This window comes from Theropithecus gelada, chromosome 3 (assembly GCF_003255815.1).
Source record: "Theropithecus gelada isolate Dixy chromosome 3, Tgel_1.0, whole genome shotgun sequence".
Taxonomy (NCBI): domain Eukaryota; kingdom Metazoa; phylum Chordata; class Mammalia; order Primates; family Cercopithecidae; genus Theropithecus; species Theropithecus gelada.
Window position 1 is genome coordinate 165056022 of NC_037670.1, and position 14059 is coordinate 165070080.

General features: G+C 49.9%; 1 protein-coding gene across 2 annotated transcripts in view; it reads right to left on the bottom strand.

Annotated features, from left to right (window-relative positions):
• Window positions 1-7264: 7264 nt before the first annotated feature.
• DENND2A (DENN domain containing 2A) overlaps window positions 7265-14059 on the bottom strand; it is a 125816-nt gene continuing 119021 nt past the window's right edge. For both annotated transcript variants that reach the window (XM_025379886.1, XM_025379885.1), the window contains exons 17-20: window positions 12532-12649; window positions 10779-11024; window positions 8481-8567; window positions 7265-7586 (exon numbers count right to left, since the gene is read on the bottom strand). In XM_025379886.1, the coding sequence (XP_025235671.1) occupies window positions 7555-7586; window positions 8481-8567; window positions 10779-11024; window positions 12532-12649 (483 nt within the window). In that variant the 3' untranslated portion in view covers window positions 7265-7554. The remainder of the gene's footprint in view (window positions 7587-8480; window positions 8568-10778; window positions 11025-12531; window positions 12650-14059) is intronic.

Genomic DNA, 14059 nt, shown 5'->3' on the forward strand with positions numbered 1-14059 from the left:
TGGCCAGGCCAGGCTGGTCTCGAACATCTGACCTCAAGTGATCCACCTGCCTTGGCCTCCCAAAGTGCTGGGATTACAGGTGTGAGCCACCACACCCGGCTCTCAAAATGTTTGAAGAAAGTTAAGGAATTTGTGTTGGGCCACATTCAAAGCTGTCCTGGGTCCTATGTGGCCCATGGGCTGTGGGTTCAACAAGCTTGTTTTAAGCGTTACTTTTTCGCAAACAACCTCTCCAGCATCTGTTATTTTTTGACTTTTTTTTTTAAAATTGAGATGAGGGCCGGGCGCGGTGGCTCAAGCCTGTAATCCCAGCACTTTGGGAGGCCGAGGCGGGTGGATCACGAGGTCAGGAGATCGAGACCATCCTGGCTAACATGGTGAAACCCCGTCTCTACTAAAAATACAAAAAAAAAACTAGCCGGGCGTGGTGGCGGGCGCCTGTAGTCCCAGCTACTCGGAGGCTGAGGCAGGAGAATGGCGTGAACCTGAGAGGCGGAGCTTGCAGTGAGCCGAGATCGCGCCACTGCACTCCAGCCTGGGTGACACAGCGCGAGACTCTGTCTCAAAAAAAAAAAAAAATAAAAATAAAAAAATAAAATTGAGATGAGGTCTCACTCCTCTGCCCAGGCTCGTCTTGAACTCCTGGCCTCAAGTATTCCACCTGCCGTGGCCTCCCAAAGTTCTGGGATGACAGGCATGAGCCAACACGTTTGGCTGACTTTTTAATAATAGCTATTCTGAGAGGTGTGAGATGGTATCTCATTGTGGTTTTGATTTGCATTTCTGTAATGTTAAGTGATACTGAACTTTTTCTCATATGCTTGTTGGCCGCATGTATAACTTTTCTTACTAACCTTTGCACAGGCCTCCAGCTTCCACTCATCTTGTCCTCCCCTAAGCCCACTCCCACAGCTTGCTTGGCTCCTCAGGGTCTTTGGGGCCTGCTGTGTACCGCTTTGGGTTTGCTTTTCAAGCCTATGCAAGGTATCCAGAGCAATGGTACTTAAAAGAAAAAAGACCAGGTCAGGCATGGTGGCTCATGCTTGTAATCTCAACACTTTGGGAGGCTGAGGCAGGAGGATTCTTTGAAACCAGGAGTTCAAGAAAGCCCTGACGGCCGGGTGCAGTGGCTCACGCCTGTAATCCCAGTACTTTGGGAGGCCGAGGTGGGTGAATCACAAGGTCAGGAGTTCAAGACCAGCCTGGCCAAGATGGTGAAACCCCGTCTCTACTGAAATAAAGAAAATTAGCCAGGCATGGTGGCGGGTACCTATAATCCCAGCTACTCGAGAGGCTGAGGCAGGAGAATCGCTTGAATCCAGGAGGCAGAGGTTGCACTGAGCCGAGATAGCACCACTGCACTCTAGCCTGGGTGACAGACTGAGATTCCGTCTCAAAAAAAAAAAAAAAAAAAAAAAAGAAAAGAACAGCCCGAGCAACATAGTGAGACCCCTATTTCTACAAAAAAAAAAAAAAGAAAAAAAAAATTTTCAATTTACCAGCTTTAATGTGCCTGAGAGTGTGACACCGGTGGCCCTGGATGCTTTCACTCATTTCATTCTTTTTTTTTTTGAGACAAAGTCTCACTCTGTTCCCCAGGCTGGAGTGCACTGGCGTGATCTCAGCTGACTGCAACCTCTGCCTCCCGAGTTCAGGTGATCCTCCCACGTCAGCCCCACGAGTGGCTGAAATTACAGGCGCCCGCCACCACACCTAGCTACCTTTTGTATTTTTAGTAGAGACGAGGTTTCACCATGTTGGCCACGCTGGTCTTGAGCTCCTGACCTCAAGTGATCCACCCACCTCAGCCTCCCAAAGTGCTGGGATTACAGGCGTGATGTTTTGCTTTGTTTTGTTTTGTTTTGAGTCAGGGTCTTGCTCTGTCACTGAGGTTGGAGTGCAGTGGTGCAATCTCAGTTCACTGCAACCTCTGCTTCCCAGGTTCAAGCGATTCTCCTGCCTCAGGCTCTCGAGTAGCTGGGATTATAGGCACCCACCACCACACCTGGCTAATTTTTGTATTTTTGGTAGAGATGGGGTTTCACCATGTTGGGCAGGCTGTTCTTGAACTCCTGACCTCAGGTGATCCGCCTGCCTCGGCCTTACAGGCGTGATGTTCTTATTCTTCAAAGCACTTTAGAAGCTCTTAGGTAATGCTGAATTTAGGACTTGAGGGACTGAAGAGTTGTTTCCAAAACTTAGCCCTAAGATCACTCTCTGTCAGTGAAACTTAAGGGAGAATATGCGTATAAGAGAGGCTATCAGTCACCTGAGGAAATGAGCTAAGGAAGACATCCTTTAAATGCAGGCATTTGAGGGAACTATTGCCCCACTGCACTCCAGTCTGGGTGACAGAGTGAGACCCTGTCTCAAAAAATTAAACAAAACGTTAATTGTATGTTGTGTGAATTTCACCTCAATAAAATAAGAAAGAAGAAAAAGAAACAGGGGGAAGAAAGAGAATGGGGAGGGTGGAGAGCGCAAGTGGTTGAGGAACAAAGGGTTGTCCAGCACTGCCAAGAGGAAGCAGAGGAAGATCTGGTGGGCAGAGGACACACTCTCTTGTAAGACAAGGCCACAGTGCCAGACCTTCCCAGCCCTCCAGGGAAAATGTTCCTCCGGCTCTTGGATCCCTTGGTCTGACTTCCTACTCACCAAGCAGGCTTATGATGATTATTATTTTTTGGCTGGGCACAGTGGCTCATGCCTGTAATCCTAGCACTTTGGGAGGCCGAGGCGGGTGGATCATCTGAGGTTGGGAGTTTGAGACCAGCCTGACTAACATGGAGAAACCCCGTCTCTACTAAAAATGCAAAATTAGCTGGGCATGGTGGCACATGCCTGTAGTCCTAGCTACTCAGGAGGCTGAGGCAGGAGAATCACTTGAACCCGGGAGGCGGAGGTTGCAGTGAGCCAAGATAGCACCATTGCACTCCAGCCTGGGCAACAAGAGTAAAACTCTGTCTCTAAATAAATAAATAAATAAATAAATAAATAAATATTATTTTTTGAGACCGAGTCTCTTACTCTGTTGTCCAGGCTGGAGTGCAATGGCTCTATCTCGGCTCACTGCAACCTCCACCTCCTGAGTTCAAGCAATTCTCATGTCTAGGCCTTCTGAGTAGCTGGGATTACAGGCATGCACCACCAAACCTGGCTAATTTTTGTATTTTTAGTAGAGACGGGGTTTCACCATGTTGGCAAGGCTGGCCTTGCACTCCTGACCTCAGGTGATTTACCGGCCTCGGCCTCCCAAAATGCTGGGATTACAGGTGTGAGCCACCGTGCCCAGCCTTTTTCTTTTCTTTCTTTTTTTTTTTTTTTTTTTTTTTTTTTTTTTTTTTTTTTTGAGACGGAGTCTCGCTCTGTCGCCCAGGCTGGAGTGCAGTGGCCAGATCTCAGCTCACTGCAAGCTCCGCCTCCCGGGTTCCCGCTATTCTCCTGCCTCAGCCTCCCGAGTAGCTGGGACCACAGGCGCCGCCACCTCGCCCGGCTAATTTTTTGTGTTTTTAGTAGAGACGGGGTTTCGCCGTGTTAGCCAGGATGGTCTCGATCTCCTGACCTTGTGATCCGCCCGTCTCGGCCTCCCAAAGTGCTGGGATTACAGGCTTGAGCCACCGCGCCCGGCCTCTTTTTTTTTTTGAGACGGACTTTTACTCTTGTTGCCCAGGCTGGAGTGCAAAGGCGTGATCTTGGATCACTGCAACCTCCGCCTCCCGGGTTCAAGGAATTCTCCTGCCTCAGCCTCCTGAGTAGCAGGCACGCACCACCATGCCCAGCTAACTTTGTATTTTTAGTAGAGACGGGGTTTCTCCATGTTGGTCAGGCTGGTCTTGAACTCCCGGCCTCAGGTGATCTGCCCGCCTCGGCCTCCCAAAGTGTTGGGATTACAGGCGTGAGCCAATGTGTCCAGCCTATTATTTTAATTTTAGATTCAGAGGATATGTGTGTAGATTTGTAACATAGGTAAACTGCATCTATTTCTTCTTCTTATTTTTTTTTTTTTTTGAGACAGGGTCTCACTCTGTCACCCAGGCTGGAGCGCAGTGATGTAGTTTCGAGTGATCCTCTTGCCTCAGCCTCCCGAGTAGCTGGGACTACAGGAGTGTGCCACCACGCTAGGCTAATTTTAAAATTTTCTGTAGAGACAGGTGGACCCACTATGTTGCCCAGGGTGGTCTTGAACTCCTGGTCTCAAGTGATCCTCCCGCCTCAGCCTCCCAAAGTGTTAGGATTATAAGCATGGACCTCTGTGCCCGAAAACCATGTTTATTTGAGGATAGCCATTGCAGAGGTAATACACGGGACATAGTAAACTATATGCTGCATATTCAAGGAGGTAAAGGAAGACGAGGATTTTTTTTTTTTTTTTTTTTTGACACGGAGTCTCGCTCTGCCGCCCAGGCTGGAGTGCAGTGGCCGGATCTCAGCTCACTGCAAGCTCCGCCTCCCGGGTTCACGCCATTCTCCTGCCTCAGCCTCCCGAGTAGCTGGGACTACAGGCGCCCGCCACCTCGCCCGGCTAGTTTTTTGTATTTTTTAGTAGAGACGGGGTTTCACCGTGTTAGCCAGGATGGTCTCGATCTCCTGACCTCGTGATCCGCCCGTCTCGGCCTCCCAAAGTGCTGGGATTACAGGCTTGAGCCACCGCGCCCGGCGAAGACGAGGATTTTAAAGGAAAAGTAGGGAGGACCACATTGTTTTGAGATCATTATGTTTGGCTACAAGGATCCGTAATAAGGCTGGTGCCAGTCTGAGGCCGGACAGGCAGTTGCTGGGCAGATATCCTCACACAAGTATTTTGTGTGTCTGTGTGGCTCCATTTTGATTCTGGCAACGTTCACATGGTCATTTGTGAACATTTGTTAGGCTGTACACTAATATCTGTATGTGTATTTTGGCAGGGCGTGGTGGCTCATGCCTATAATCCCAGCACTTTGGGAGGTCAAGGTGGGCGGATCACCTGAGATCAGGAGTTTGAGACCAGCCTGGTCAACATGGTGAAACCCCGTCTCTACTAAAAATACAAAAATTGGCCGGATGTGGTGGCACACGCCTGTAATCCCAGCTACTCGGGAGGCTGAAGGGGGAGAATTGCTTGAACTCGGGAGGTGGAGGTTGCAGTGAGCCAAGATCGTGCCAGTGCACTCCAGCCTGGGCGACAGAGCGAGCCTCCATCTTAAAAAAAAAAAAAAAGTAAATAAAAAAATAAAGTATGTATATTTTACTTTAAGCAAAAATGAAAATTAAGATGGGGCAAGTGTGCTAAGATACTTGTACAAAGATGCTTTTTTTGATGTTATTATGTTAAAAATTGGAAACGTCCTGCATGCATAAAGAGCCAAAGGCTGATGAACTCATAGCTTTTAGTATCCCCACAAAATGGAATATTATGCAGTCATTAGGAATGTTGATAAAGATGTACATTTATTCGCTTGGAGTTATTAAGTAAACAATATAATGTGAAATAAGTTAAAAAAAGAAAGTATATTCCAAAAAGTGACCCTTTCTGGTCAATATACAAATATGCAGACTATTAATAAAGTTGACTAGTCTGAGGAGCTTGTTAGATACATATATTCCTGAGCCCCCACACAAACTTGACTAATCCAAGGAGCTTGTTAGATACATATTCCTGAGCCCCCACACTCAAGGATTCAGGGATTCTCATTCAGGCATCCCCCCAGTCCCCACCCACACACACCCAGCCAGAGTTTTTTTTGAGAAGGAGTCTTGCTCTGTTGTCCAGGCTGGAGTACAGTGGCATGATCTCAGCTCACTGCAACCTTCGCCTCCCAAGTTCAAGCGATTCTTCTGCCTCAGCCTTCCAGGGAGTTGGGATTACAGGTGCTCACCACCATGCCCTGCTGATTTTTTTTTTTTTTTTTGTATTTTAGTAGAGATGGGGTTTTGCCATGTTGGCCAGACTGATCTTGAACTCCTGACCTCAGGTGATCCACCTGCCTTGGCCTCTCAAAGTGCTAGGATTATAGGTGTGAGCCATTGCGTCTGGCAAGGCAGGTTAATTTTTATGCACAGCCTGATTTCTACCATTCTGGGGGCATCTTTGAGAATTTGATGTGAACTGTGGATCCTCACCTCTGAAAAAGTAATGGACACACCAAAGCCTGGGTAGAACTTGGAGGGGAGAGGTGGTCCATCATTCCAGCTGAGAGGAAGGATGAGAGGTCACCGTCCCTCATTTTCCTCTTGTTTCTATGTATCCTCAGGAGGTCCCTTGCTCCCCCTCCCTAAAGGTTGAGAACCCCTGCCAGGTAGCACAGACCCCCTGGGCCACTGTTGAGGTCGGGGCCCCTCCCTTTTGTGTTTCTGTGAGGGTCGCTGGTGAGGGCTGTGGGCAGCGGTCCGCTCGGTAGTGGCCCCCAGGCCTGCTCTGGGAACCTGCCTGAGCTGCATTCTGGGCTCTTCTTGCCTCCCCGCTGTCCCTGCTGTCCCCACTGTCCCCGCTGCAGGACAGCTCTTAGGTCGCCCTGAGGTTTCGGCCTTCTCCACACTCTCCCTGCTTCTGGTCCAGAAAACGCAAGCTGCCTGTGTGGCTGCACAAGGCTAATGCCGCCGCCCCAGCGTTCTCACCCTCCATCTTGTTACCGTCTGTCACAAAAGGTCCCCCCGCCCCCCACCGTGTACACGCAGTGCACATCCACTACTGCATTAATGCTGCTGCTCTGGGCCCCTGGAATGAGATGGGAATGGGGTCAAAGTTGTGGCTATGTGTTGGAAGGTGGGCTGTAGGCAGTGTCATAAACTTGAGGACCCCCAGAACAGTTTACTAACAGACTTCCTCTTTTCGTGTGTACCTGTAAAAGCCAGGGACTACTCGGGCAGTGGACAGTTCATGGCTGCTTCTAAGAGAACAGGCAGTCAAGAACAGTCAGGTCCATTTGGGAAGAGAGACGTCCATGGCCTCGGCCACCAGGTGGCATCACTGACCCTTCTGGAAGTGCAGCGTGTCTGGGAAGCCACATCCGTCTACAGGTCCTGTCCCTCCCCGGCCTCCACTCTAGGGCAAGGGCTCAGCCTTTCACCAGGAGGCCTCGCGCCCTGAACCCGAGGCACTGGCTCTGCCTCCTCCCCTCACAGTCCTCGTGTGTCCTCAGCCCCGCCCAGAGGAGCACCTAATTTCTGTTGCCCATCACCGCACCTCTTAGCTCCATTGCTGGGCGGTTGGATGGGACAAACAAGGGGAACATGTAGGGCAGGACAGGCTCCTCTTGGCCTTGGCATAATAAACAGAAAACCCACACATTTTTCTTACTTTTAATATCTAAGATAAAAAAAACCCCAACCGCCAAAACAACCCATTTGCATGTCGGCGACACGCCTGGTCTTGGGCTCCCTTTCCCGGGCTGTCCTCCCAGGTGGCTTCCAGGCCCCCATCCAGGGGAAAGCCCAGCCTCAGTCGGAAGCCACCGTGGCCTCCAGTTCCGCACCAGGACAACCTGGCAGCCAGCCTTTCAGAAAGGCCACCAGGAACTGTTTTTAAAGCATGGAGCTGCACTAGGAGGAAGTTTTCCCTTGAGGCTGAGCTGAGAGTTATTTCTTGTGGAGAAATTTCATTTTATTGCCTAAAAAAAAGGAAAATGAGAACATTTCACAAGGTAGACAAAGGAGGGTGAGATAAATCTTGCCCTTTCCACCCAGAAGTGGTGTGGGTAACGGGGCCCCCACGCCACCCCAGGGAGCCTCATCCCCTGCTCTGGATAAACCAAAGGGGCTTTGTTCTTTCCAGAGATCCCCCTAGGGTCTTCCTTAGATTTTGAGGGGTTTGAAAGGAAGACCATCAGAGCTGTCTAGGAGGGCTGGCTTCTGCTGTGGTAATAAAGGAAGCACCGAATTGACACATCCCTCAGGAGCCAAGGGAGGAGAAAGTGCCCAGCAATGCTGTGTTATTTAAAACACTCCGCTTCCAGGTAGCCCTCCATCCTGCAGGAGGCACAGACATGGCACCCCTGGCAGGCCCTCTGGGAGGGCCTCACTGCTGCAGACACCTCCCTACTGGGGCCTCCGTCCTCTTTTTCTGCTGTGTTCTTCATCTTCCCTTTCCCTGTAAGGCCTTTTCACTGATTAAACTGCAGTCCTTGTAAGTGTCACGTTTCTACTTTCCAGGGGAATTTGGACACCAGTGCGAGTCTTCCTTGTCAGATATCCTTGTCTGGTTCCCGCCATGCTCCCTCGGCTCAGTTCCACTGAGATTTAAAAGTGAAGGAGACCATAGAGAAAGAAGATAGCGAGAAAGCCCGGGGACCCAGAAAAGGAGGTGCTGGGGGCAGCGTTTCCTTTGTTTTCTCTTTGGGGACAGATTAGAACAGGAGGTTAAAATGCCAGTAGCATCTGCCCAGCGCAGGCCGTAGAGCTCTGCATTATTCAGGGCGCTGGCTCCAGTGGAGGGAACTGGCTGGGACTCAGAGACAGATAACTCAGAGGCACATAGGCTGGGCACCCAGAGCCCGGGTCCTTACCTAGTCCCTTCAGGAACTTATTGACACCGCTGTGCTCTCCACTGGGGAGTGTTTCCAGATACTCTTGGGCTCGGACCTCAAACAGACCTGTTAACAAGAGAAATCCCAGTCATTTGAGTTATTGGTCTTTGTGCTTCTAAACGTGCCCATTTCCTCCCTACCAGAAAAAAGAGAAACCTTGTTTCTGAGACTAAGCTGCTCCTATAAACATGCTCTGAATCAGGTTTTATAAGGGTTTTATTGCTCTTATAGTTTGCCCCACCTGTGCAATAACTGTCTTTGGAAGGCTATAAAGCCACCTCGTAGATGAAATCCTATTTTTATTCAACAAACGCCTTCCAAGCGTCTACGCTGTGCCAGGTGGGCGGTTTTAAATCTGAACCGGAGTGGCCAGGCACGGTGGCTCACGCCTGTAATCCCAGCACTTTGGGAGGCCGAGGTGGGCAGATCACTTGAGATCAGGAGTTCGAGGCCAGCCTGGCTAACATGGTGAAACCCCGTTTCTACTGAAAAATACAAAAAATTAGCCAGGCATGGTGGTGCACACCGGTAATCCCAGCTACTCGGGAGGCTGAGGCAGGAGAATCGCTTGAACCCGGGAGACGGAGGTTGCAGTGAGCCAAGGTTGCGCTTTTGCACTCCAGCTTGGACAACAAGAGTGAAACTCCATCTCAAAAAAAAAAAAAAAAAAAAAAGAAAAGTCGAACCGGACTGTCCTGGCTCGGAAGGGGTGCCTGTGCACTCCCATTTCCCTGCATTCTCCTGTAAGAGGGCCCTAGCCAAGCGGTTTAGTTTTCCAGGAGTCCCTCTGTGGAGGGAGGATGGCTGGATAGGCCATCTCCTAGGCAGCTTCTCAGACCCCTGGGGTCTGAGCTTCAGGCACTCTGTCTTATTGCTGACTGATTTTTCATGGACAGAGGGTTCTGGATTTTTTTTTTTTTTTTGAGACAGAGTTTTGCTGTGTCACCCAGGCTGGAGTGTGATGGCGTCATTGTCATTGTGGCTCACTGCAAGCTCCGCCTCCCGGGTTCCAGCGATTCTCCTGCCTCAGCGTCCTGAGTAGCTGGGATTACAAGTGCCTGCCACCACGCCCAGCTAATTTTTGTATTTTTAGTAGAGATGGGGTTTCACCAAGTTGTCCAGGTTGGTCTTGAGCTCCTGACCTCAGGTGATCTGCCCGCCTCGGCCTCCCAAAGTGCTGGGATTACAGGAGTGTGCCACAGCGCCCGGCTTTTTCCAGGTAATTTTTTTTTTCCTTTTCTTTTTCTTTTTTTTTTTCTGAGATGGAGTTTCACTCTTGTTGCTCAGGCTGGAGTGCAATGGTGTGATCTTGGCTCACTGCAACCTCCGCCTCTTGGATTCACGCAATTCTCCTGCTTCAGTCTCCTGAGTAGCTGGGATTACAGGCACACATCACCACACCCAGCTAATTTTCTTTATTTTTAGTAGAGACGGGGTTTCACCATGTTGGCCAAGCTGATTTTGAACTTCTGACCTCAGGTGATCTACCTGCCTTGGCCTCCCAAAGTGCTGGGATTACAGGTGTGAGCCACCACGCCCAGCTTCCAGGTAGTTTTTAAGCTTGTGTGTCTCTCACCTCTCTTACCAAGTGATCTGTAAAGAGATATTTAAATGGATCTGGTAGATCTATTAATATTTTTAAAACTCCTTTGGCAGGTGCCTCCTGTAAGTCATACTCTCCAATCAGTTTTCTTTTCTTTTCTTTTCTTTTTTTCTGAGATGGAGTCTTGCTTTCTCAACCAGGCTGGAATGCAGTGACATGATCTGACTTATTGCAACCTCCACTCCCAAGCTCAAGTGATCCTCCCACCTCAGCCTCCTGAGTAGCTGGGACTACAGGCACATACCACCACACCAATCTAATTTTTAAAAATATTTTTGTAGAAAAGCAGTTGCACCGTGTTGTCCATGCTGGTCTCGAACTCCTGACCTCAAGTGATCTGCACGCCTCGGCCTCCCAAAGTGCTGGGATTATAGGCATGAGTCACCCACTGTGCCCAGCCTGAGAATTTCATCAATTTGGAAAGAATGGGATAGAAGGAGACCTTGCCACAGATGCTAGAATGTGGTTCTGGGAGAGGCTGGCAGAGGGAACAGAGAAGCCAGGAGAGGGGGCCTTCCCACCAGCTCAATCAGGGCATAACTGCAAGCTCTCTGGGGGAGGTGGGCACAGCCCTATCTGTGCCCCTGCCCTGTGATCTTTCTCCCTGCTCATCAGCCGCCTGGAATAGGGGGAGCTCTAGCTGACTTGGCCCCAACAGAGAAGATGCCCCTAACCTTTGGCATCCTGCCGGCGCAGCTCCCGCTCCTGGATGAAGCCCCGAAACATCTGAGTCTCCATGAAGACCTCCAGGAAGTGGCGGAGACTCTTGGAGGAGACAGCTTTGCGGAAGGCCTCCCGCTGCAGGGTTCTCTCTTCGCGCTCACCCGACGTCAGGAACAAAGAGTAGTGTCCCACAATCTCCACGAAGAAGCGGACAAAGGCTTCAGACACCACCTCATTCAAGGGGCTGGACTCTGAGCCTGAGTAAGGGGAGGAAAGGCCAGGAACGGTGAGGGCAGACAGGCTGGGCCAGAGCCCTTGAGACAAGCCAATTAGTAATCAAAGTACAGTAACTGCTAGTTCCCTTGATGGAAACTGTGATTATCCAGGAGGAGGGTTACCCTAGGTTATTAAGACATTTCTTTCCCTGCTTAATTTTTTAAATTTTAAATTGTTAAAAACAAGTTTTTATTTTTATTTTTTGAGATGGAGTCTCACTCTGTCGCCCAGGCTGGAGTGCAGTGGTGTAATCCTGACTCACTGCAACCTCTGCCTCCTGGGTTCAAGTAATTCCTCTGCCTCAGCCTCCCGAGTAGCTGGGATTATGGGTACGCACCATCATACCCAGTTAAATTTTGTATTTTTAGTAGAGATGGGGTTTCACCATGTTGGACAAGCTGGTCTCGAACTCCTGACCTCAAGTGATCTGCCCACCTCGGCCTCCCAAAGTGCTGGAATTACAGGGTGAGCCACTGCACCCAGCCTTTTATGTTTTTGTTTTGTTTTGAGACGGAGTCTTGCTCTGTCGCCCAGGCTAGAGTGCAGTGGCACGATCTCGGCTCACTGCAAGCTCTGCCTCCTGGGTTCATGCCATTCTCCTGCCTCAGCCTCCCAAGTGGCTGGGACTACAAGCGTGTGCCACCACGCCCAGCTAATTTTTTTGTATTTTTAGTAGAGATGGGATTTCACCATGTTAGCCAGGATGGTCTCGATCTACTGACCTTGTGATCCGCCCGCCTCGGCCTCCCAAAGTGCTGGGATTACAGGCGTGAGCCACTGTGCCCAGCCCCAGCCTTTTATGTTTTTTGAGATGGAGTCTTGCTCTATCTCCCAGGCTGGAGTGCAGTGGTGTGATCTCGGTCCACTGCAACCTCTGCCTCCTAGATCAAGCGATTCCCCTGCCTCGGACTCCCGGGTAGCTGGGATTACAGGCGCTTGCCACTATGGCCAGCTAATTTTTGTATTTTCAGTAGAGATGTGGTTTCACCATGTCGGCCAGGCTGGTCTCGAACTCTTGACTTCAGGTGATCCACCTTCCTCGGCCTCCCAAAGTGCTGGGATTACAGGTGTGAGCCACCGCACCTGGCCACAGTTTTTAATTTTTGATTTTTTGAGATGGGGTCTCACTCTGTGGCCCAGGCTGGAGTACAGTTGTATGGCTCACTGCAGCCTCAACCTCCTGGGCTCAAGGGATCCTCCTGCCTCAGCCTCCCGAGTAGCTGCGACCACAGGCATGTGCCACCATGCCCAGATAATTTCCACATCCCCCTTTTAAACAGGTACTTTAGGGCCAAAATGGGGGAGGTGGGAAAACCTTTCCCACAATTCATCATGGGAGTGAAATCCGGATAAACAGAATGAGGCCCTAGTTTCTCTCCTTATGTCTCCCTTGCCCATTTTCCTACTTGGCCCTTGGCCACTGCCCTTTTGTTCCCTGACCCTCAGAGCGGAAGGGAGAGACCCACTGGGAGGTGGCCGAACACTTACTGTGCCTGCTGTCTAGGGGCCCTTCATCCTGCTCACGAGCCAGCTCGTTCCTCTGTTCCAGAATGTGTTCCAGGGCCACCTGAAGCTTTCGGGGCAGAATGGAGTCCTCATCATCCATCTGGAAAGCAGAGGTAGCAGGTGGGCGTATGGGCATGGTGGCTGTGTCCTGGCCGCAGGACACACTGGAGTCACTACAGGGCAGGCCTGGCTCAGTCCCCAGTTTCATGGAAGGAATACAACTGAAAGCCAGAGGTCCGAGCTTTCCATCTTGAGCCTACCTTTTTTTTTTTTTTTTTTTTTTTTAAGAGACAGAGTTTCACTCTTGTCGCTTAGGCTGGAGTGCAATGGCACGATCTTGGCTCACTGCAACCTCTGCCTCCTGGATTCAAGCAATTCTCCTGCCTCAGTCTCCCAAGTAGCTGGAACTACAGGCGTGTGCCACCACGCCTGGCTAATGTTTTGTATTTTTAGTAGAGATGAGGTTTCACCGTGTTAACCAGGCTGGTCTCAAACTGCTGACCTCAGGTGATCTGCCCACCTTGACCTCCCAAAGTGCTGGGATTACAGGCGTGAGCCACCGCACCCGGCCGAGCCTACTTTTTACAAGCGACGGGAGCCTCATTTTCCCCACTTGTAAAATGGACTACCAATCAATCTGTACCTTGTTGTGAAGCTAAAATGGACTACAATTACCCTGTGAAAGGGCTTGGCACTGACAGGATACTCAATAGATGATTTCCACTGCCCCATCCTGTAGGGTAGCCAGTGGATTCTGGTAACCAGGGGATTCTGGCCAGGGCAGACGGCCTGCGTGATCCAAGGCTGGCTTTGGGATCTGCACCTCAGAGCAGGAGGGTCTTGGGAAGGGCCTACCCTGTGGGCCTTGAGGAAGTGAAAGTAATGATAAAAAAACAGCACTAATGCTACTGAACTTTTCAGCAATGTGGCAACACTTGGAAGTAATCCATCAGAATGCCCACAGAAAATTTCTGTAATTACTATAATTACTTCTTCCTATATCTGACAGAAGTTAGGCCTCTCTGGCAAATGATTAAAAAAAAAAAAAAAACGTGTGTGTTATCTTCTCTGCTAGTGAAAGTAACTGATGGTCATTATAAAAATATATGAATGTACTAAAACAATTTAAAAATCACTCATCATCTGTCTCCTTTCAGTTTCCCTCCCCAAGACAACACACATTAATGTTTTAGTGGGTTTTCCTTTCAGTCCTTTTAAGGTGCACGTGTGCACGCGCGCATGCACACACACACACACACACAAATACATTTTTTTTTCCTGTCTCCTTTTCTCTCCTTTTTTTTTTCTTCAGGAAAGGGTTTCACTCTGTCTCTCAGGCTGGAGTACAGTGGCACAATCTCAGCTCACTGCAGCCTTGACCTCCTAGGCTTAAATGATCCTCCTGCCTCAGCCTCTTGAGTAGCTGCTAGGACTACAGGTGCACACCAGCAGGCCTGGGTAATTTTTAAATTTTTTTGTAGACACAAGGGTCTTACCATGTTGTCCCAGG